Source organism: Zosterops lateralis, assembly GCF_965231275.1.
Source record: "Zosterops lateralis genome assembly, chromosome: 3".
Classification (NCBI taxonomy): domain Eukaryota; kingdom Metazoa; phylum Chordata; class Aves; order Passeriformes; family Zosteropidae; genus Zosterops; species Zosterops lateralis.
In genome coordinates this window covers 33,255,903-33,280,799 of record NC_139764.1, presented here as the reverse complement: position 1 = coordinate 33,280,799, position 24,897 = coordinate 33,255,903, and the positions used below count along the sequence as shown (strand labels likewise).

Here is a 24,897-nt window from a genome sequence, read left to right as displayed (position 1 = left end):
GTAAGTAAATTGCCAAAAAAGAAAATTAAGTTTCTCTTTAAAAGAAAATCTAAATAAATAAACAAACCCAGAATTCAAATAATAAACTGAACCAGCCAGTAACACTTTAAAATACAAAAGTGTCTTTCCCTTTCTCCTTTAGAGTAGCCCAGCATTATGATACTCTTGAGGACAACAAACAAACATCTGCCAAACTACTATTCTCAAGTTTCATTCTAAACGCAAAAGTTTTCATTAATTTGGGCATGTGAAATTTGCTAGTTTAGTATAAAGCTGCACATGAGGCTCCCTAGGGTATAAATAAACTAAGCCTCCACAGTGAAAACCAGAAGAGAAATTATACATGCAGTTTATTCTAGAAAAAACATGATTTTAACTTTCACTTTAAAAACCCGTTAAGTGTAACAGTGCATTAGGAACAATCAAGCTCACTAGAGGGACAATTTGCTTGCAAATGTCAGAAAGCATGATCTTTAATGTTGTAATTCTGAGCAGTATCTCAAAGATTTCACTTCATAGCATTTTACAAAATAATATCCTAAACCTGAACACACTGCATCATACAAGGTTACTAAGCAGGAAATCACAGAGTGGAGTGAAGTGGACCCCTCAAAAATGCAGTTTCCTGAGGTGTAAAGGAATTGTTTCACACTCACACCGTCAGCAGGGCTGGACCATTCTGCTCTGTGCAAGAACAGGTGCCACATCTTGACCAGAGCTGGTCCAAAGGGCATCTAAAAGTATCTAATTCTCACCTTCACTGTCCTGTCAGTGTTTCTCTCACCACCACACAGGGAGGGCTGAGCACCAAGTGATAGAAATACCCATTTAAAATGACTCTTTGTACTGATCTAAATTTGTTTGTAAAGCTGATAGAGAAAGAACAAATTTTACAATACAGGTCCCAGAACTGCAGGGCAAGGAAATGCAAATGTGCTTTATCAGCTGAACAAGTGCCACAGGCTGTGGATCTGCAGTGAACCTCTGAACCTCTTCTGCTGGATCAGTCCCACTTTACATAACTTCCACTCATAGACAGAGGCTGCAGCCACACAGTTCTGTGATCCTGGGCACTCATTTGGGATCAATCAGACATGAGCCCTAATTCCAAGAAATATTAATAGACAAAGGCAAGGATCATTATTCCCCATTTGTGGAGGAAAAACTGAGGCACAAAGTGATTACTCCAAGTCAGTGACATAGCTGGAGGAAAACCCAGTTAGCCCACACCTGCTATCAGGTGCTTTAAAATAGGCCAAAGCCACTTGATTATTTAATATGAATAATTTACTAAACATCTTTTGTTTCTGTGTTTAGTGAGACCAGTGATTTCTTTCTTAACCTTCCATTTCTAAAACAACCCACATGATACTGAGAGTAAAGGTCCAGGAAATTTAGTGAAATCTGCCAGCAGATTTATCCCATTCATGATATTCACTGCAAGCTATAAGATACAGGGTCAGCCTGGTAATCACCAAATGAGGGCTCAGTGAATGCCACTGCACTCTTCTCACTCCACCCAAATAATTACATGGCTCACCAGGAGAAATAAAATGGATAAAAACATTAAGACTTAGAAAAAAAAATAACGTTTCCATAAAACAGAGACTTATTGCATGATAGCTGGAGGCAACACCTTTGCACAAACAGCTGTAAATTAAAGCTGTCCTTTTACTAAGCTTCCAGAGATTGCTTACACAATGTGTGGCAATGGGAGAAAATATAGAAGACAGTTAATTTTCTTCCTTCTTCTTCTTTGCTTGCTCAAGTGGATGAAAAGCTACTTGCCTACTCTCAAAAGGATGAAGATAATAACTTTTTATGCTCCCATACCACGCTGCTACAGTTGTGAACAGATGTGAACACTTTGCCACCTGATTGCTAAACTAAAATTTTCTTGATTTCTAAGTAAATGTGAAAGTGTATCATCAAACACACATCAACTGCAGGTGGCAAGTGTTAGAGAACTTGAAATCTCAATTTTGTTCTGCTCTCTCCAGTAACCACTGGTGAGCTCCCAACGTGCTGTGTCCATTCCTTTCAGCTATGAGAAGGCCATCCAGTGTTTAAGTTCTTCCACACGCTGCAGTATCTGTGTATAATACAAATCCATGTTGGCTGCAAATTCAGTACACACAGGGGATTCCATGTCACCAAAGGTGCAGTACAGTGCAGTTCCTCCAATGCTAAGGAAAACAGTTGCTATGCACAGCAGGATCAGCAAAATACAGGAGCCACCAGACACTTCATCTGTAAATAAGAGCAGAAAAGGTGGAAAAAGATGCTGTACAAAGCAATACAAATGCATGTGGAGAAAACCTGAAATAGGTTTTTATCATGAATAGGTCAGGAGGTAAACAGAGTTAATAATGCTCACCATGTCCAAGTGACCACAATACATATGAGTAATTTTATGTTTCTCAGTCTTTTCAGAAACCTAAATAATTCCATTGCTTAATTTCTGCAGTTTGTGCACCTCTCCTTGCTGAGATCACTTGTGAAGTCATTCCATGCTGAAGCAAAACACACTTACCTGTGAGAATGCCCCACAACCAAAGCTGTCCTTCATGCAACAGTTGAAATGAAACAAAGGCTTTGAAACAAAACCAAATTTGTGCTTCATTTGTAATGACACTGACTGCACTACAATGAACTGCTTGTGATTACTCTCACATTCTGACTACGGACACAAAACCTTCAGTGTAGGCTAATGTGAGGGGTTATTTTACATCTCAGTTATTCTCTGCTAATTCTTTGCATGCTTGTTTATTCCAGAGTAGGAGCAATGCAGAGGTTGCAGAGGTGCTGCTACATCCTCACCACCTCACTTGTCCTTGCCAATCTGTATGCCTGAACATCTGTATCTTCTGTCAGACTGACATGGCTCTAAGAAAATTTCTGTACTCCCTTCACTCTACACCAGAGAAAAGACATGGGGTAAAAAAACATTCAAGTGATTTTTTTTGGTGTGTCTTTGAAATCAAACTTAAAGTAATAACAATAATAATACAAAACAACTTCCCTTTTGAATCACTAAATCCTTAGGGAAAAATAATAGAAAAAATCTAACTGGGATTTTAAATAAAACATAAATACTTTTAAAATAATTTCAAGAAAAAGATGGGATAGGGTCTCTTGTTAGTATGTTTGAGACATGCTAATACGCTTTTAAGAATTAATTTATACCATTTAGTGGCTGGCATACACAGTAGATAGCACTTTCTATATCATTAGCAATCAAAAGTATTTTTCTTAATATCTCTTCAATTTGAATAATAGAGATCCTAAACTCAAAAAAAAAAAAAAAAAGCATAACAGAATAACATACTGTGTTTCTCATGAGGCTATTTACCCCATAAAAAATACTGAAAAAGGTGTAAAGCCAATATGTATGAATTATAAAGCAAATATATATGAATTATAAAGCAAGGTTAAAATCTGACACCCTCCAATCCCATGGTCTACTGGAAAGAGTTGGAAATGTACCCAATGGACAAAGCACAACAAACTTGTTTCTTTTGCATCCCTCTACCTGCATAGTAAATGGATTTAGGGAGAAAGCCTACACCTCCCACCTCTAAGCAATGAACATTAATGAAAGGACTTCAGTTATCTGTCACCTGTAAATCATTTGGCCAGAGATAAAAAGCAGTGAGTTCATTCTCAACCAAGCTTTACAACAGAAGTGTGCTCATTGTATCCTTCTGTAGTCTTGTTACCCAGGCCTGGTATGGATTAACAATCTTTGATCAATCACTTTTACTCACTAATTTTTAAAAACCAAGAGAGTATATTCAATAAATGCCTGCTTTGCTGTTGTGAACAAAAAGATTGACAATATTTGCACCCCAAGAGCAAAACCCATGAATTAACAGCTTTAGACTACCTTGATCCAATGTGTCTTCCATTTCTTGGAATCTCACTCTTCTCTTTGTTTGCCTTTGATGTACTTGAGCAATTGTTCTTCCATCCCTGTCATCTCTCTTCTTTAGTATAGACACCAATCCTTCCACTGGGGTAATCTATCAGGAAAGTCAGTGAGTGGCACAAGAGATGTTAAATAGAGCTCATGTTTCCATTTCTCACAATGACTCAGGGAGGAAACAAGTTAAACAGTTAATAAATAGTTTCCAGCCTACTTTTCTTAAATATTGCAGCAGTTGTGAAACCTCCTTCTTGAAGACATCAAGTCCTGAACAGACAGGACAGCTGCAGTATCATTCTGCTGCTTACTGACACTGCTTGCCCTTAATTGGTATAAAAGTTAAATACACACATGTTTTCTGCTTGGACTGTACTTTGTGTTCCTTTGTAAGCTCACATGGGCAGGGGCAGTGGTGAGGCGGATTTGTGTCAAAATCACTATCATCAGAGGGCAATAAGAAGTCAATGACACACTGCTGCTGCCTCTCCAAAGATATAATCCTGCAGAGACCATCAACTACTTATTGTGAGATTAATTTTCCAGCACTGCAATTGGTTCCCCAGGGGGGACAAGCAGCTACAGCAGGGCTACAAAACCAAAGAGAGGGAACACCAGGGAAAAAGAAAGCTTCAGTGCTCTGGATAGATTCCAGCTCCACATTGTAATAAGCTCTCTGGATACAGCAGCAGCTCCAAAATCCTTCCCTACAGGCTGGTCACCCAAACAGTTTGCACAAACAGCAATACAGTCAGCAAGTCAATAAACCACAGCTTCTCTTTTCTTTGCTATAGCAGCTGGATTAGTTGCAAGAATATATGCTAAGCCATACTGGGGCTGGCTGAGCAGTCATCCTAGTTATTAATGAAATGGAAGTAGGTGAAGTATCAGGAGAAAAATGCTTTTCTAAGCAAGTAGTTCCCCGTGTGCTGGAAATAAACAGAACTTAAAGTAGAAAGCATGCTTAGGATTGCCCTTATTTATGCCTTGTGAGCGTCCTTGCCTCAAAAAAAGTCGTAATTATTTCTTCCTAGATCTTAGTAGGACTTAGAAACTTAATTCTGTAGATCAGCAATAACATTTGTTAAATTGAAAAGTAATATGTCTACATGTGTGCTACAGATAAAACATACCACATTTACAACTGAATTTGCAATGAATCTATTAGATAACACCAAAGGGCCTCTAATTTTCACAAAAACTCAAACCCCCCAGTTTTTCCAAGTAACACTTTCCAAGTAACTGACTGCTTAAGCTTATCTATAACATAAGTTAGAAGACCACCCATAAAAACTTGCTTGCATTGCATTTCCATGAGCTGTAGAGAAACAGAAAACAAACAACCTCATAACTTATGTCCTTAAGCTCACCTCATGCTAGGAGGTTATATAATGCATTGATGTTCACTGTAGTCAGAAATGGTGCACTGCACACAGCGAGACACAGGGCACAATCCAATAGGCACTGGAGCAGCTTTGGCCTTTGCAACATTTAACTGATAAATGTGGCAATTACACTTGCAGGTCTCTGGTCTGGCAGCGTTTTATAGCCCTCAAATGCACAAATAACGTTAGCCAGAACAACTCAGAGCTGGGCACTGTGGGTGCATGCCTACAGTCTAATAACTTCTCCAAAATCACAACTGAGAGGATAAAATTGATCTCTACCACACTTTTGATATCACTTTCCCTTTTGTTTATCTGCTCCAGAGCTTGAATGGATTATTTAAGGAAACAATATAAGGAAGTACTTGGAAAGTAGTGAACGTGTGGAGGCAGAGGAAATAAATTGTTTAAGTCAACATACAGAGGACCAGTAGACTGCAAGTGTCTCATCACAACAAGTGAGTGCACTGAGGTGCAGGTTCTACTGGTAATGTTAAATTAGCCTTGCAAAACTGCCACAAATATTTAACAGGCCAGCAGAAAAATCAACACTTATGTTTCCTTGTTGTGACAAGTAAGGGGGATTATGTAGGAGTGCTTTAATTTGACTTATTTATTTGGAAGGGTGGAGATGAAATGATATCCTTTAGTAGATTATTTTAAGCTTCTGCTTACAGCATTGCTTTCATAAAGAGGATCAATGGCTCCTCCCACACCACCCACACAGCAGGCTGGCTGTTGCCTGGCATGATTATTCCCAAGTGGCTTGGACTGCACAAGGTGTGAATGTCACCCAGAGATGACAGGGCATTTCCACCAGTCTGCCCTAAGATTAGAAATGGTGGTCCATCCTGCAAGTCATCATTGCAACCCAAGGCACTTCATTTTGTCTGTTGGCTCTTGGTGGTTTCTGAATGACTGTGTCACAAATTTGCATCTTCTCCAAGCTTAAAACCAGAGGGCTTTCCTTGACAGGATTATGTGGAAATGTGTTTCAGTAATTACAGTTACATAAAAAGCTTTCTGGAGGAAAGTCTACAATGAGGTTTATTTACTTTCCCTGTCAGCCTACATGGCTACATTTCAGGTTTTACTTTAAATGTATAAAGAACTAATTTGACACAGCACAGGTTTTTCTATTCTGAACATCTTCTTTTACTTAAAAAGGAGGAGCAAATGCTTTTGATTTTGCAATAAAAATCAGTGTGGCTAGTGTTACTTCCCAGTCCCAACAAAAGCCATAAACTGCATTTTGAAAAATGGCCTCTTTACATGATATGTAATTCATGCCTAGAATAGAATCATAGAATATGTTGAGTTGGAAGAGACCCACAAGGATCATCAAGCCCAACTCTTAGTCCTGCACAGGACACCCCAAGAGTCACACCATGTGCCTCAGAGCATTGTCCAAATGCCTCTTGAGCTCTGTCAGGCTGGTGCTGTGAGCACTTCCCTGGGGAGCCTCTTCAGTGCCCAGCCACCCTCTGGGTGAGGAACCTTTTCTAATATCCACCCTAAACCTCTCCTGACTCAGCTCTATGGCATGACTGTACTTCATCTACCTTTGAATTTTACAAGTTATGCACTTAAGGTTTTTGTCTTTGCAATACACAAAGTGATTATATTAGATCCATCTCCCACTACTTAAACATCCAAGGAGAAGGACTTAGCTGCCACACAAGATGAAGTTTTACATCCCACTCTTTAGGAGGCAGGAGGAATTAAAAAAGGCAGAATATATTATTTAAATTGAAAGTTAACGAGGGAACTGTGGTTCATATAGTTGACCACAAGTCAAGCAGAGGCAGAAAAATGCAGGCTTGCACCAGACTGCCCTGCAAACAGCTCTTAGATGAAAGAGCTGCCTAAAGGACCCTATTGAAACATCTGATATTCTCTTATTTCTAAGCTGGATAATTAACAAAAGATGGTCTTGGAGCACCTGTCTAACTGAGCTTACTCAGCTCTGATGGCCTTCACAAAATCTTTCTACTGGAGCTTTTAGAGGCACTGTACAGGAACTGAAAGTGGCATGCAGGTGTGTGGTGGCATTTTCATCAACAGTCAAAAAGGCTGATGAAATGTTGATGAAACAGCAATGACTGTTGGTTCATGGAAACTCTGTTAAATAAAGCTTTTGTCTTTTCCCCATCATTAATAGAAAGTGAATCTGCTTCAATCAAAAGTTTCATACTTTCCAGACACATTTTAATAACCAAGTTGCAAAATTAGAAGAAATAAACTCTTAATTAAATTACCTGTCTCTTCTCGGTTTAAAACAGCATTTGGTAATAAAATATCAAAAAGTTTCTTACATTGTGCTAATTTTCAACAAGTACATTGTATGTATGTCATATTTATAAACATACCAGACAAAACTATGAAAATAAGGCCTTGTAATTCAAGTTCTTAGAGAAAACATACTGAACTTGACAATTAGTTCAATTAGTTGTGGCATATAGACATAAATAAAAACCCCAAAATGGAGGCACTACAAACTGGGAACTAGGAACAAAAGTCATTGTATGAAGTAGTTTGGTCTGAATGCAGAAAACTACTCAAGAAGGTTGATGTATTCTTCTGTGGGCTGTATTCCTTATTCAGAGACCTGGCAGAGGACTGTAGTTTTATAACAAGCAATACCCAATTTTTTAAAAGCAGTAATCCACAAAATGACAAAACCAAAGACTACCCTGTGTTACAATAAAAGCAGAAGACAAACCTTTTTGCTAATAAAATACATTAGCTAGTGAGTAATTTGAATCTGAAAAAGAGCTAACTTAGCAGATTTGGTATTCATACCCCAGCTACAGATGGTAACTATTTTTCCTGCTGAAACACTTGCCATGCAAGTACCTGAGCTCCTTTATACAGCAACAAATACATCAAACAATGTGTAAACACTTCACATGTAAGTGTTGTTCTTACAAACTCAAACCTATGGGACCCAAGCCATACAAAAGAACAGAGGATCCAAAACATTGCCTCCAAACCTAGTGGAGATTTCATTTCTTGGTATACAAACTGCCATCCAAAAGCTTTATGTTTTGGTAGATAGTCTCACTGTCTTTGCTTTCTACAAAGAATTTCCCAATTATAATTTTCTAATAAGGACTTTAAGATTTAACTCACTTCCCTGTCTCTCACATAAAAAGTTTATGCTACCACCTTTTATTTTGTATAGCAAAATGCAACTTTATGGAGGTTACAATTTGTTTCACCACTGGTGTGTCATTTCATTCTCACAGAAATGATAGCAAAGATATTTAAGAAGAGTTATATACTTCTCATATCTGATACTGTTGCAATATCAGCTTCTGACTCTGCCTCAAAGCTCTTTGTTAGCTGTACAAATCTTGTTTCTATAAAATGACTGTGGTTTTCCCATCATTTGCATGTTGTTGGTTTGTACTAGTGAAGAAATACTCAGTATAAAGACCTATACAATATGAAAACAACTATTTCAGTTTTGCAACTATTTAAATCTAGAGTCAGAATTTGGTGAATTTTTCACTCCTGTAATTAGTTAATGTAAACGATAAACTAAAAGCAAGTGACAAAGTACCTAAATTAGAAAACTGCATGAGATGATTCTTGGATCTCAATATGGAGCCAAGCAAAACTTCCTAACTGTAAATACATACACGTATTTACCTTTCCCCATTTTAAAAATCAAAGAACATCAATGAAATTTTATCCTAGCATATACAAAACCTGGGTTATGTCCCCAGGTTATTTCAAAATTATCTTTACTCCCACCTTCCATTCAAATTTGTTTGTGGCAGTTTCATAAACACTTAAAAAAAAAATTTCATGACAAGTTTTATCACTGTCAAATTGATCCTTATTTTCTTTTTTACTGGGTACCTTTCATGTGATTAATTTCATTTCACTAATGTGGCACATGAATGCATTTTCTAGATACCTCATTAATAACCAGTGTATAAAAACACTCTTATCTTCTTAGGTTGCCATAGCCTGAACAATTTCAAAGAGGATAAGAAAGGAAGAAGTGTTACAGCTGGGTACAAAGATCAGTCTGCTCATCAAAACTTCAGTGCAATCTTATCTTAGCATTAAAACAGAATCAACGAACACAAGTTAACAATGCTGCTCTCTCGGGGGTGCCAAACTTTCAAATGAGTCTTCCAAGAAAGCTGTGGGTGCTCACCACTTCTGAAAAACAACCCCTAGGCTACTGATGGGTGGTAAGATTAGCTGGGAAAACATCTTTTAAGTGTATAATGAAACAATACAAGCTGGTGTGCTGTCCTGAACTCACCCTGTAGCCCCTAGAAATCTCAAATATTGCAAAACAACCCCAGATGCTGCATATTACAAATCTGAATTGCTACTGACATTAATCCTTCTTCCCTTCTCCCATTTAAGCCCCCTGCCTCACACAAAACTCGGGCCTCTTGCTAAGAATGCAGCCAAATGATGCCTTATATGGCCAGAGAAAGTACTATGAAAAAACTCAAGGTACTTTTTCTCTGCAGAGACTCAACTCTGCCATCAGAGTACTGGCAGTCCCAGCATCAGGAGAGCAAACTAGAATTGAAATTAGATGCTCTGTAAAGCATCATCATCGGTCCCAGGGACAATCAATATGAGCATAATTTTACTAACAGTATCAATATGCTGCTTCCTATCCCATCCTCTGAAACACAAATGGCACAAACATAGCTACTTAAAAATAGATGCTATTGTATTACTTTAGGCTTTATCTATGTGAAACAGAACAATACTCCTCTGCTAAAATGTGGAACTTTCAGTAGGCTCAAAAGAAATTTAATGCTGAGGGATGATACTTAAATTACTCTTCTGTTATACATGTATACGGGCTGAGCACAGACTGTCAACAAAATGCTCTTTTTTCAAAGCCACCCTCTGAGTGAACACAAGCCAATGGACTTAGCTGAAAATTTGGGATACATGTATTAACATGTATGTGGGTTTTTGCACATGGCTTTGTGCACATGGCTGTCAGTCCTGGTATGTGGCATACTTCCTGAGAGCCCACAAAAGGACAAGAGGCATGATCTTGGAAAGGATGTAAGAAACTGTGAGAAAAACCAGAATGCTCTCTTTTCAGCTCTGGAGATTTTACCAAACATGTAATACCATCAGCATTGATCTCCAGTATTTACTTCCCTGCTTGGCATAGTCCTTGAGCAATTGTGGGGGTTCTTGGTCTCTGTGCATTAGCTTGATCTCTAGAGAAGTACTGTAACTTTATTGCCAAGGGGATAGTCTATTGTTAAAGATCTTAAAAATAGAGATGAACTAAGAAGATACCTTCTCCAAGTTTTCCCCCTCCAGCATCAGAAATAACATCATTTCACAAATACACTCATTTTTTCATTAAAAAAAAAAAAAAGCTTTTAAGGTTCCATGGATGCAAATGCAGCAAAACCAGAAGGCAAATAAAGCAAAGATGTTGTCATTACACTCTCCAAAAATGTCCCAAAGCAATAAATCTTCTCTATTTTCAGAAGAGCAATTTAGCTTATGAAGCACTCACCCCTGTTACAGGCCTATCAGCAGTGCTTAAGGAAGGTGGGCTCAGGGTTAGAAGCTCTTTCTTAGCTTGCCTAAACTTGATAAAATCAGAAGCCCATTCATATACAGAATTTATATATATGTAGTTCTCACCTCTATGGAATAAGCACAAAAAAGCAAACTCTGTTTTATACATAGAAATGAATGATGGTACATCATAAGCATTACGCAGATCTCTGACACAAAATTTGATTTAACAGGAATTGTGAGAACATCTCAAGCCTCCATCCGAATAAAAAAAAAAATTAAACTCCCTCAGGTATCACACTCATATATAAGATCAGTCTTATTTCTGAAACACAGTGTACTGCTAGTCAAGAAGGAGATAGAGAGGCAAAACGAAACTTTCTGAGTAACTCAGAACAATTAAATATGTATAGATTTCAGATTTGAAAAAGTGATACATAAAGGAATATTTAACACATTTTGAAGTTGGCAGTATCTAAAATATTTTAACCGAGATAAACATGAAAGATCTTATAGGATTCACAATATTTACCTCAGTAATCTCTATCCTTCTTGTAAGCTCATCGAGAGAAGAAAAGCTGTCATCTAGTGATAAAGCTTCCAGGGAGTTATAAGGCGCTCGTTCGGGTGAAATATCTGGAACAGCGTCAAAGTCCTCTTGGTTTGCTAAGTCTGCAGATTCTTCAGTGTCTATTATGTTTCCATTCAAAAATCTCAGAAATAAATCTTCTTGTTCATTCCTGACCTTCTCCTCCTGTCCTGCTGCTCTCTGTATTTCCTTGCACACCCGTGAATGGGCAGTTCTCTCATGTTCAGACACTTTATTACACCCAGAGCATTCATCTGCTGCAGTTCTGTCCCATGAAGACTGTTCATCATCATCATTGTCAGGCTGTATCTGTTGCTGCTTTAAATCACTGTTTCCAAGCTGGCCACTAGCAATTTCTGAAGACCCAGCAGCCTGTTTGGATCTGAGCAGATTTCTATCAGCTGGCACATCTTTATCAGAAGGAACCAAATCAGTAGGCATATAATCAGCATCTGTTAAAGCCAAAGCATCTACCATTGGCTCAAGAGGGAGTTTCACTCCAGGCTCCCCAGTCCCTTCTGTTTTTCCTGCATCCTTGGAGAGCTGTATTTCCCTCAGCTGCAGACTGTTATCTTTACTGGCATCCCCAGATGATAAGAAGCCCGAGGAAGGCCTGCCCACTGTCCCTGTGGACTGGGTGTGTGGCTCCAGTGTTGATTCAGCACTGCAGTGCTGCTCCTCCATGTGGTCCTTTCCTGCAGCTACCCGAGGACTTGCTGCCTCTGTCTGTCTCTCAGTTTTGTTTTCACCCGGGCTAACAGTGCTCAGCTGTTTATCTTCTTTCTTTGGTCCAGCGCCAGGACAAGTTTCAGTACCTAAGTGCAATAGGAAAAACAGTTCCAGAGTTTTTAAATGATTCAAAGCATCAGCCCAGGGGGGAAAGAGTATATTGTGATTTGATAACATTGTAACCTAATGCTTCAAAATGCTCTCCCATAAAGGGCAGGTATTTTATGCTGCAGTCAGGATAACTTTTGTTAGTAGTCTCTGACTCCTGATTCAGGAAAAAGAAAAAGAAGTATTTGCACACATTCTTGCAGGTGAAGCACGTGATTTAGTGTCCTTCTGAAAAAAGCTATTCCCAATATGTAAGAAAGTATCTTTCTGAACAGACACTTTTCTTCCAATGGATATTTTACATGAGTCATCTCATGGAGGCCTGGAGATTGGGAAAAATGCACTTAATTACAGAAAACTGTATCTTGATGCCAGTGTATCTATCACCTAGGGAGATATCTGCATTTCCTTTAAAGAAGATGAAATCATACTAATTTCATAATTTTTAAATTTGCAGATCACTAGCTCCTTTGGTTAACACCGAACTAAATAGAAATTACATTTCCCATAAATGGACAGCATAAAAAACATGCTGCTTTTTGGAGCAGTAAGTTAACATATTAAAAATGCAATTTGATGCAACATTTCTGTATTCATATTCACAATACATATAATTTTTTTTCTTATCTGAAATTTCAGAGACACAGAAGGAGTTCTACATAGCTTGCAAATTCACCTACTGTTGGCATGATCTGCTGATGGAAGGAGTAGATGGTTAGCACAAGTTGCCTCTGAAATTATTAGATATTAATCATTACAAGAAAGCCAAAACTCTGTTTTTAGGCTTAAAAAGAGAGAAAGGGGCTGTTAAGAATTAAAACATCAAAGTAATTTAGCTATGACAGAAACTGCCTTTTATTCCATACTTTAATAAAAACTAAGTTAAGACTATGTTATAATAGGGCTACTGTTGCAGTAATAGTAATAACCTCAATCAACAAATTAATAACTTTAGAAAACCCTTATTTGCATTTTTTGGTCAAAGTGAAGAGCAGAAAGGTCTTATGAACAGAATAATAAAGATATCAAACAATGCCCTTCTTAACTGAGTTCTCTATGCCAACTTTGTTCTTCCTCACCTGTTAAAACCTCTCCTAAATGTGAGCAATTTCCTGAACTTGTTACACAAAACAGTCACATTCATTAAAACAAACATTTGCATTAATTCATTGTACTGAACAACTTTATTAAATTCCAAACTATCCCCGTTCTAATGAATAATGAAATGCAAGGTAGCACAGAAAAGACAGCCTTGAAAATTGAAAAAGAGAACACCCAAGCAAATCAAAAGGTGAGAAAAATACTAGAATGACATTAACAGAAAGAAAAAGTACAAGGAACCTAACTTCTGTGAAACACTGAAAGAATAGGTGTGAGGCACTTTTTAAAAATTAGACACAGATGAGTCGATAGCTCAAGGGATTTGTAATGGGATACTGAGCCCTTCACATACAGGTCATGAGTTCAAACACAGTCTGGATTATTGGTACAAGATTTTGTTACCATCTGTCAATTTTTCCTAGTGGATATATCCACATTACAACAGGCATCTTTGTTGGCAGCCCCAGATGCAACAAAGATTAAATGGAATCGGAAATTAAATCAGATTCTTTACTGTAAAAGGTGTCCCTTGAGCTCATGACACTGTTCCTAAGAAAGTAATAAACGATCCTAGCACTGTTACCTAACCACAGATGTACAAGAACCAGGCTGCAGTGATCATTCATACTGGGTTTTCAGCCGTGTTCAATTTTTACAACTACTTCAGACAACCCTTGCTCACTATAGACTGAAGGCAAGTTAAGACAAATGCTTCAAGACTTCATTAGAAAAGATGCCTTTGCCTACACTGAGTTAACTGAAGACATACCCACCAGGGGCAGTAATTTTTATCTGACTGACAGAGGTACAACAAAGTGTCTACTGAAAATTTTTTAGCATTGAAAGCACCTATGGTAATTAAAAAAATGGTTTCTTTTTCCCCTAACAGAGTTGCATTAGAATCAACACTTGGTTTGTTCATCACAGAAACCTGTAGGCACCCTTTTATCTCATTAATCCAAGACAGGCCAGCAGATAGAGTATTGTTCTATAGTAATCTACCAATGGAGAATTCACACTCCTCCATCTTTGTCCTTCTTCCCCAATTAAAAACAAATCCCACAGGACCTAGAAGAAAACAGAGTATAAAGATTTCCTCCCCATCCTGGAAACAAGTCTAAACTTTAGGCACACACTGCAAATTTATGCTAAGGGTTTTATTAAATTCAGTATTTCATTAGGAAGGTTTTCATGAAGCACATTAATTTGTCTTTAGTTAACACTAAAGCTGTTAACTTTCTGCTTTCAGTCAGAAACTGAAGAAATTAATGGGCAAAGGATGTATCAAATCTCATCTTTTAATATACACACACATTATTAAGGGCCAAATTCTCTCTCTTGGTAGATTCAGAGTGAAAATCTGCCAGAAAGTAAAGTGCAATAAAACAGACCATTCACAATCCTTGCTCAGAAGGGCAGAAAATGAACTAGGTACTGTCCCAGGAATCCTGACTGAATGACTTCTTACAAAGTTGTTTGCTGGCTGCTGTAGCCCCAGGAGAGAGGAATTGTGAATTCTTAGGATCAATTGCCTACAGAGGCTCAAACTATGTTCCCATATACCTTAGCATATCAATGGAATAATTATTGCTTCAGATTACCAGGGAAGTTTGATTTTACGTCAAAGATGATCCTATAGTGCAGTGCAATAATCTCTACAATGTAATATAGATATTCCTACAATGCATTTTTTGTTTTCTTATTGATAATTGCTAAATAAATTCTTATTAAATATGAATCTATATGAAGGTAAGTTCTCAAAACACTTGAAAGTTTCCTTTACCTGTCTTACTGTAAGTCAGACTGCTGCTACAAGCAGCTAATTGAGTTACGTAGTTCTTCCTGTGATTTGGCGGATACACGTATAAGAAAAGTAAAACTTTACATGTTTACCTTTTTTTTAAAAAAAAACAAAACAAAACCCAAAAAACCTCAAAAAAACTTCCACAAAACTAAAAGCAGAAGTCAAGCATTCTAAGTTTTCAGAGAGAAGACCCATGCATTTAGGCTACTGCTGAAAAGGTTAAATATTGGGAATGATATATTTATTGTAATATAGAATTCTGCTGGGATTCAGGCAAAATCAAGAGCCAGTCCTAAATAATCATATTGCTTCTAGTCCTGAGCTGGACTACTCAGGCACAGCTTGTTATCTGACTGTTATTTCTGATTATGAATCACCTTTGTCAAATTTCTGTACTGGTTCATACTGATGCCTTCCCTACCCAAATCCTAACTGCAGTAAAACCCATTCATCCCCATGCCACTGATGCACTGACACTGAAGAGCAGCAGTAGCTAATGACCACATGCTGCCTGGACAGCTGCTCACACTCGTCAGGGACAGAATTCATTGCTTCCTCAAGAAAGCACTAGTCTTGTGAAAAGCATCTTTTGCAGATCACAACCATTTGAACTTGAGTTATGGTGGAAATATTCCTATCTTTGTATTGGAAGTACTTGGCACTGCTGAAAATTCTCAGCAGAACTGCTTTTTATTGGATAACACAGCTTTATAAATTTACCAACATTTCACAGGAACCCAAGATTTTGATGATACTTTGACAAGATTTACATTAAGAGAAAGGCATGAAAAGATCCATTTACACCATTAATTCCTTCCATTAAGTCAAAATGTTTTACTAGAATATTTCAACATTGAAACAAAATGCTCCTGGAATTCAGAACGTTCAGATGTTCAGAATTCTGCTCTCCAAAAAGCTTTTGTTCCCACTTGGAATAAAATCAGAGAAAAAATTGTAATACCCTTATTTTTTTTTTCCATGGGAATTTCCAACCAAAAGTAAAAAGCACTGTGTTCTTTTGATCTGCTTTCTGCACTGTAGAACATGTTTGTTTCATGTTTCTAATGTTTTATGTTTAGTTAGGTTACAAGAATAAAAGTGGAGAAAAGGTAGTATAGGGGTAATGGTAAAAGAATATGGCAATAAGGAGGAACCACACGTGGAGAACTGTGACTCTGTATCTTTATTAATTTCTGATTCTCCTGAACATCCTGGCTGATACACACTTGTAGGATAGTTTGGGTTGAAAGGAACCTCCTAGGATAACTTAGGCCAGTTCTCATCTTCTGAGGAATTCTAGCTGTTTTTGAGGAAAGATAGCTGCCAATTTTGGCAACCGGAATATGGCAAAATACTTTTTTTGAGAGAGAAACCTTTTGCTCAGAGAGATAAAGCACAGTCTGGTTATCTACCAATTCTTTCCCATTCTGTCTCCATTTTAACAACTCATTAATTTGTAAATGTTTCATAAGAACCCAAAGATTCTAACAAATTACTTAATATGGCCCAAGGCAGAAAATGGAATATGACGCTGATATAAAAGTATGTACTGAAAACAATTAACTGAATGCTTTTCTCTTCAAGACCCCCCAAAGGCTTCATCATTTTCTGTGTTGCTTCAGAAAAATGCATCTCAAAACCAGGACACTGCTTGTAATTAAAATAGTTACTGACAACTGTATTCCATTGCCACACTTCAGAATGTCTGTCATCAGATTGATTACCTAGTATATATCTGTATACATTTAATTATGCATCTTATCTCTAGTTTTATACAATTTTGTACCTTAAATAAGCTACTATAAATGCATGCACATTTAAAACTTTTCTTGATGGAGGCTAGAATTACTTTACAATTATGAATATCATTGACTAATTAAAACTGCATAATTTATCCATTGTGCTGAAAAAAAAACATCATCCATTTGTGCATCTGTAGAGATCCAATGAACACCATAGCTTCAAATTAAATAATTTCATTGTATTTATAGGAATATGTTGTTACAGTGTAATATTTAAAACAAATGATGCACATGTATATACACACACATACCTGATTTAAGAGCAGTAGCTTCTCTTTCCTTTAAAGTTCTGGATTCCATTAATTGAGGCAAACAACTACTTTCCCATATATTTTCTGCAGCTACTAGCTGTAAAATATGATAGGATTACCTGTAATTTTTGGAATTAAACAGGAATGCTGTGACTTTTTGAGACATTCAAACTTCAAAAAGCTTCTAAACTTGAAAGATTTTATCTAATATTTAAAAGATACTTATTACCAATTGTTGACAAAGCAGAATTCAATTAAACAGCTGCTTACCTTATTTTTGGATGGTCGTGGCCTGCAGCAATAAAGGAAAAAAGAATAAATTAAACAATCTAGTGGCAACATTCTTCATAATAAATGTAAGTGAAAACTTAGAAACCTTTGCTCTGCTCTAAAATTAGCCAGAACTTTTCTTCCATTGAAAGTGTCAGCCTGCTAGCATATTTTCAAGCACACATCTGTACTTGCATGAATATCATCAGGGGACCAATTAGCCCTAACATTGTTCAACCTAATTGCAAAAGCAGTCAGAAGAGATTTTACTGCAATATATCAAGCAATGTACATTCCTGTAAAGGGTTAGGCTCAGAAGAAACTCTATCAGCTTTAAAAGCTATGTAAGAACTTGATATCTGCTACTATTTAAAACAATGATCACTATAAAAGAGATTGAGGAATGGAACACCCTCCCCAAAAAAAACGTATTTCCTTCTCCACAGACTGTGACATTTTCTGGGTTCTGTAAGGATCAGCAGCTCCCACTGACTCCATTCAGATTCACAGGTGAATCAACACTGCTCACAGCGAGTATGGACTTTGCCAGCTGGATAGAGATTTATACACAATGTGATTTATCACACACAGTCTGTCTTGCAGTCTTTCATACAGCAATGAACATAAAATGTGGAGCATTTTATTTAAAGCTACTAAAAAAAATAAATTGGAGAGACAAAGGAAGAGTGCTGATTTTCATATTCTCTAACAAAAACTTTACCATTTAAACTTCAAATAAAGGATACTCAAAACTATGTTTAAAGAGCAAACACGTCCAGTATGTAGCTGTAAACCTTGAGTATCAGAAAAAATTACATTACTTTCAATTACAAAAGCAAAATGCCCACATTTTCCAAGACCTGCATGCTATTCATTAAAAATTAAAGTGTAATTTTAATTAAAAAATAAAATGAGTTTAAAGCTTAGGGAAACCGGCCCCCCGCATATGAAACAATAAAAGCAAATAGGCTTTTGCCTAGAGAGTTCGAAAGAGCAATAATATTAAATACAGAGCACTGATCACAGCTAATGAACACAAGCCTTAATTTTTATCAAATTGCAGGGAATGATATTTCAAAACTGAAATGGAGGAGAAAGCAGAGTTATTCCTGAGAAGGTGACAATGGGGAGGTGCTGCTTGTTTCAGGGGATAAATCCCAGCAGAGCTGAGTCCCAGCCTTTCCGTGGGCTTGCAAGGCACATGCAGGGAAATGCAGGCTGGGGCAGCCACGGGTGCTCAGTGCAGCCTCTCAGCAGCAGAACTATGGGTGCAAACCTGCTGCTCCAGTGCTACACCAGCCCCTCTGCCTCTGGCAATGCAGGAACACCTTTCCAAGGGCTCCCTCCCAAAGGCATTCAGAAAACACATTAAAAAAAATCCCTGAATGGATTCTGGCAATCAGCCTGGGTGTTTTCAAACTTTGGTACCATCACCCAGAAGGAAAAAAAATGAATAGCCAAATCATACTCTTCATGAGCAACACGAGCACTTTGGCTTTTGTTATATCCAGATTGACTAAGCCAATGTAAATATACTAGAGAAAGCTCTCTCACCCCATCTAATTGAGAGGATCTTGCCTGTCACAGACAGGCCTTTCCACAGCTTTTGAATGTGGTTAGTTTCCTTACTGCTGTTGGCTGATCATTTTTCAGTGGCAGCTCATATGATTTTTTTCCATCTGTGCCTTAAAATCAATGTCTGGACAGTAGGACATTGACTCATGAAAGAACAGATCTCCTCCTCCTCCCTCATGAGTACAATCCACATATGTTACTTCCCAGAAAAGCCCCCTAGGCACAGCCCACCAGTTTGTTATGCTGTGATACACCGATTAAGGAGGCTGATGGATCAGGCAAAGCAGCTACAAACTGAGATTTCACTGTTCAGAATACTGTCATGCTAGGAAAGTACAGAACCACTGCTTCATGTAAATGCAACTTATGTGAAATTAATAGAAGGTAACAAGAACTACTTTAAGCATTAAGGAATTGTCCTAAAATATGGAAATTTGGGAATAAGATCCTATAGGGTAGGTACAGGTGCTGAAGTCTGACACTTGCATTTTGAAACAAAGATTAAACCAATAGGTATTAGACATGAACACCATCGTTAGTTGTACAGTCTCTCTCTTCCTAAATTAACACTATTCAGTCTTTCCTTTGGTTGAAATAATAGAACTCAAAACTCCAGTTCTGGAAAACTGATTTGCTAAAGCGAGTTCGGATTTAGTCTTCACATGTTCCTCAAACAATATTAAAACAATTGAAAACTGATGGTAAAAGTATTTTAGTTACATAACAGAAGGAACCACCACTTTATAACCAAATTCAAGTTAGTAATGCAACTTGTATTTTGACACTGATTATTTTAAAACACTCATAATAGCAAGGAGACAACAGCTGCACTAACTTATTAATTTGAGGAGTAAAAATACTTTCTTATGCTTACTGTTGATGCGAGGAGCAAACTCTAGTAAGCTTTTCCAGTTCTTGGCCGCTCAGTTCTTTATCTGAATTCCTCAGTGTTGTAACTGGACTGGGAACTGCTGTTCTCCATTTTCTTTCTAAATTAAATCAAAATAATTTTTACTCAAGATACTATAAAAGTAGCTAAATATAAGACAAATAGATGAAACTAATTAATGGAGAAACATTGACAACTTTTCTGTCTATGTTCTACAGTCCCATTTCAGACTATGCAAAACAGCATCTTATTCTTTCAGAACACATTTTATTTTCATCACATCACACTCACTGACCCTAATCCAAAAATAAGCTTGAAGCAACTGTGGATAAAAATCTTGATTAACAGAATTAAGAGTTAGAAACTATTTGCACCTAAATGTGTGCAAACAAATCCAAAGCAGGAATGCTCTTCTTGTAACAAGCTCAGAGAAATTCTGATTTAAGCACTGCTTTTGCTATGTTACTTTTTTAGCCTGGAAATGTAACTATTACTGAGAAATACAAACTAAAGTCCTTCTTCTACCATATTAGTTTAGCTGGTACTCACCCCACTGTTCCTGTATGGAAGAAAGATTTGCAAGCAGCTGCTCATGATAAAGTCGTTCAAGCTGAATGAACTTCATCGCCTTCTCATCTGAATGGAAGGTTAAAGGCAAATGCACACATATGTGGACATGGTATGACTTACTTATAATTGCCTCATGTTTGAGAGGGAAGTAATTATACACTTGAAATTTGCAATAAGTGAATCAAAATGAATAATGGCTAGCATCTTGACTTCTGTGCAAGAAAAAAAAAAAAAATAGCAGACATGAAAATGACAGGCAAGAAGTAAAATAAGTTGAGAAACATTCAAAAAAATGAAAATTCTATTCTTTTCAGCAGCTACCTCTTCCCATGTGCCTGAAGCATAACAGAAGATTTTTCTTGAAAATAAATGACTGAAATGTTATTATGCTGATAACTTTACCAAAACAATGAAATCTCCGGGAAATGTAAAGCAAAACAATAACACAAATACCAGTATGCACCTCTCAAGAAATACAAATATATGCCAATAACCATGACTAACTGAAAATATGTCTCCTTTCTACTGACCAGCTGGAGAGAGTATTAAAAAAATTGATCCAACTTCAAGTCTTGAAAAGTACCTGACCCCTTTTCAACCATTGCATACAATGCTTTTTGGACTGCTGAGTTTACCTTTTGTTTTCCTGAAGATTCTGCCCACTTTTCTTCTCTATGAAGAACTCTTTCCCCTTGCTTAGGGTTATCAATATATTCACAAAGGTATACTGATAGTCACATATTTTACAATAGTCAGGATAACTTTAGTTCCACCAAGCCCAAGTTGTTAGTTGGGCTGTTTTAAGCTGTTTTACCAGCTATCTGAAATGTAATTCTACGATACAATGAGAATAGAAGTACAGTGAATGAGGTTCTTAGTAATACAGAAAAAACACTTTCCATTATTTATGCTAATTAAAGCACTGGAGTAATTATTACAAAAACACAACCAGTACTGGTTATTCTGGTCAGCCTCATGCAACAGCATGGCTTATGAACAACAATATTAATGGAAAGAATATTCCATGTCTTCAGGAAATCTGTCATTAGAAACAGAATTACAGATCACACAGAAGCCTTAGAGGATCACAGCAACAAACTCTGAATTATTGTTAATATGAGGTTCCACACTGGATGAATTAAAATGTCTGTCATGGATAATTAATACAGTGCAACATGATCAAGTAAGTTCTTTATTAACCTCAGGAAACTGATGGCTGGAGGTACAGTGGAGATATCCTTCATAAATATGTATTACATACTGGTGTTGAATTCCACACATCAGGTGTACATTGCATTAAAAAATATTTCCTTTGATCAGCTTTAAATAGCATGCCTTTCAATTAAAGGAACTTCGATGAAAGAGGAACTGTTTCTACCATGCCATTTAAATTTTAAATTTACTGTATTTCCCCTGCACCATAATATACTACAGAATTTTTCCATGCCTTTCATTTGTGCTGTGTAATTCACATTTTCTGATGGACACTTTTGAGTTAGGATGACCAAAACAGAAGTGCAGTCCTCTAAAACAGTGATGGATATTTTAATTTATATGCTGCTTTTATAATATTGCAACTGTTAGCTCTCTGGTTTTATCTACAGGCAAATCTAATTTGTCTAGGTTTCTTACGTTTTGTTACTTAGCCTGCTGAACAATTGCCTATTTGCTTTATTTTGTTTGTACAAATTACATAATAAAGAAATAATCTGTATGCACAAATTCTGTAATATATGACGCATCTTAATGAATCACATATACCTTAAGGGTTTACCGCTGGCTTCTTCTTTTTATAATCTGATCATTTTCCCTCTAAAGCAAAGAGGAAATCCCAGTCCACCTTTTCTAAAATTCTAACTTAACTTTAAGGTTTAATATTATTATTCTTTCACACAATTACTGAAATTTATCAGAATAATTATCAGCAGTTCAACTATTACAATTTTTTGACCAAACTTACCTGCATTACCTAGGAACAAATCAAAATAAACTGGACTATTAAACTGTTCCCAGAAGCAATTACCCATATTTTCTTAGAACAATTTCTCAGACTACTTTGATACAATTTTAACTAATTAGCATTTGTGAAACATCATTTTGCAATTGTTTGCAGGTTACTGATCTCAGCTCGATGTGTTTGGTATTTTTATTCCAATCTAGACATTTTTAGTACATAATCTAATCAACTGTTGTGACAATTTTATCATTACTATAAGTACCCTATTTGATATAGTACATATCCTATCTCTAATTTGGGTATTTTCCCAGTTACTAATATTTAGAATCAAAGTTCTTGCATAAAAACAAAAGTTCTTTCAAAATGTTTTCTTACTTCCTTGCTTATGTTCAGCTACTAATGATTGCATCAGTACAGCTGTTGGAAGTGAATTTATCCCTTAACTCACATTCCAGTTGTTTGATTAAGGAGATTTGCTTTAATTAAGGAGATATTGTTTATTCACTCCTGGGTAAATTACGGTTGTTCACTTCTTTCTAATCCTGACCCACAAGATGTGAGTTAACAGCAAAGCATTTAACTTTTATGTTTTATCATGACACACTATTTTAACACTGTGCAACAATTTCTGCAAGTAAAAGGATACATTCTTCCTCTTGAAAGTAGGTCTCAGCTATCTGCAAAAATAAAAAAAATGACAAAAAAAATCTATAATTTTCATGACAGTGGTGAGAACATAATGTAAACTTTTTATTGTAATTTTAAACATCTAGTTTGCAGGTTCCTTATTTAGTTTGGGTAAAATACCAATGTTCTGACAAAATACATGTATTCCTGTTCTAGAAAAATATTTTAAAAGAGTATCAAAGATCAAAGAAATATTAAGCTCTCTCACACAAAACAGATTTACCCAAATCTTATACGGTTTTATGTTGCTACAACTATAAAAATTATTTCAGAGACATTTTTTGTTATCTTAATAGAAAGCTTCAAAATGACCTACAATAGAAGTACTATTTCTACTGATACAAGTTCAAAAGGTTGAATTCTGTGCCTGAGCAATGTTTCCTTATGCTTGATCAAATGAAGATCATTGCTGTGCTCTCCTGAGCATTACACTGCAATGTGTTAAAACAGAAATGGAGGTTTCCTGACTGATGGAAAGAACAGTCTTTTGTCTCCCTGTAGACAAAAAATATTTGAGAATTGCAACAATAACTTATTTGTGCTTGTTACAAAACTGTGCAGGCTTTCCTAGAAAGCTGATGAATACTAATATATTTGTTTTTAAATGCAATGAAATACAAAAAATATAAACCTCCGAAGTATTCCACAGAGCTCTACACTACCAGTGACCTTTACAAGCAGCAACTAATCAGTCCCCAGGGACAGCAAATTTTGGCAGTCCTCCTATTTGCCATGCATGGTGAGACAAGGGCAGAGCTCGCAAAATGTGTCCAGGAACTGCAGGTACCCTGATAGCAGAACATTCAGGTTAGAGGCACCTCACAGATGATTCCCCAATGACATCTGTGGGAGTACTCTAATATTCAGTCTCAAAATCTTTGGGACATATCGATTTCAGTAGTCATAATAGGAAGGGCTTAAATAAGCACTTTTGTAGAAGTCTGAAGATGATTGTCCAAAAAAAGACACCAACTTGATGGAGGAGTCTAGATTACAAATTGTATTTCCTGGCTCTCAGCCTTACTACTAATCACTGGACCATTCTGAACCCAGTACCTCCAAAAGAGAATGGGTAAGTAAGTGACTTTTAAAGTTCTTTTTCTGAACATTTTATCCGCCATCCACAATAGCCTCCTAAGGATTTTTGGAACTACCAAAGCTCTACCTATATTTTATATAAAAATACTTCTTAGGTTCTGTAACAAGTCCTAAACAAATCAAATTAATCCAATTCAAGACAGGAAAAAAAATTACATCCTATTCTAATTAGAAGCTGACCCCTAGAACAGCCCCTATTATCCAACTGCCTTTAAATATTCAATACAGGCTTCCCACAAACACCATGGATTGTTAATACTCCAGAATATCTGACACAGCTCTTGATTTTACATTGAGTTTTGTCATAGAGAATAGAAAAAGAATGTGATAGAAGAGTATTTGCTAGACTTGGTTTAATGTTACTGTCAGGCTGTATCAGCAATCTGAAAAAGACTGAAGGATGACAGGTTAATTCACTAGAAAAGGAAAAAATTTCATAATAGATTCACTTTACAGGAATGCTAAACTTAAAATCCTTTTCCCTCTCATCCTCAATTAAAAAAAAACTAGGTTATAATCCTTGTAAGATCCATTAGCTTTTTTTCAAACACTCCATTCAAAATGCTTGATCATTTTTAGGAAAAAAAGAGATAGTGTTTGAATATGTTTCAATCAGAATATGCAGACTCTG

General features: G+C 36.7%; 1 protein-coding gene across 1 annotated transcript in view; it reads right to left on the bottom strand.

The window, feature by feature from the left end:
- Positions 1-333: 333 nt before the first annotated feature.
- The window catches only part of CNST (consortin, connexin sorting protein), a 32,969-nt gene continuing 8,405 nt past the window's right edge, over positions 334-24,897 (bottom strand). The window contains exons 3-10 of the mRNA XM_083857558.1: positions 23,128-23,158; positions 20,504-20,590; positions 19,940-20,054; positions 17,491-17,512; positions 17,221-17,317; positions 11,369-12,240; positions 3,887-4,022; positions 334-2,250 (exon numbers count right to left, since the gene is read on the bottom strand). Of these exons, the coding sequence (XP_083713684.1) occupies positions 2,045-2,250; positions 3,887-4,022; positions 11,369-12,240; positions 17,221-17,317; positions 17,491-17,512; positions 19,940-20,054; positions 20,504-20,590; positions 23,128-23,158 (1,566 nt within the window). The 3' untranslated portion in view covers positions 334-2,044. The remainder of the gene's footprint in view (positions 2,251-3,886; positions 4,023-11,368; positions 12,241-17,220; positions 17,318-17,490; positions 17,513-19,939; positions 20,055-20,503; positions 20,591-23,127; positions 23,159-24,897) is intronic.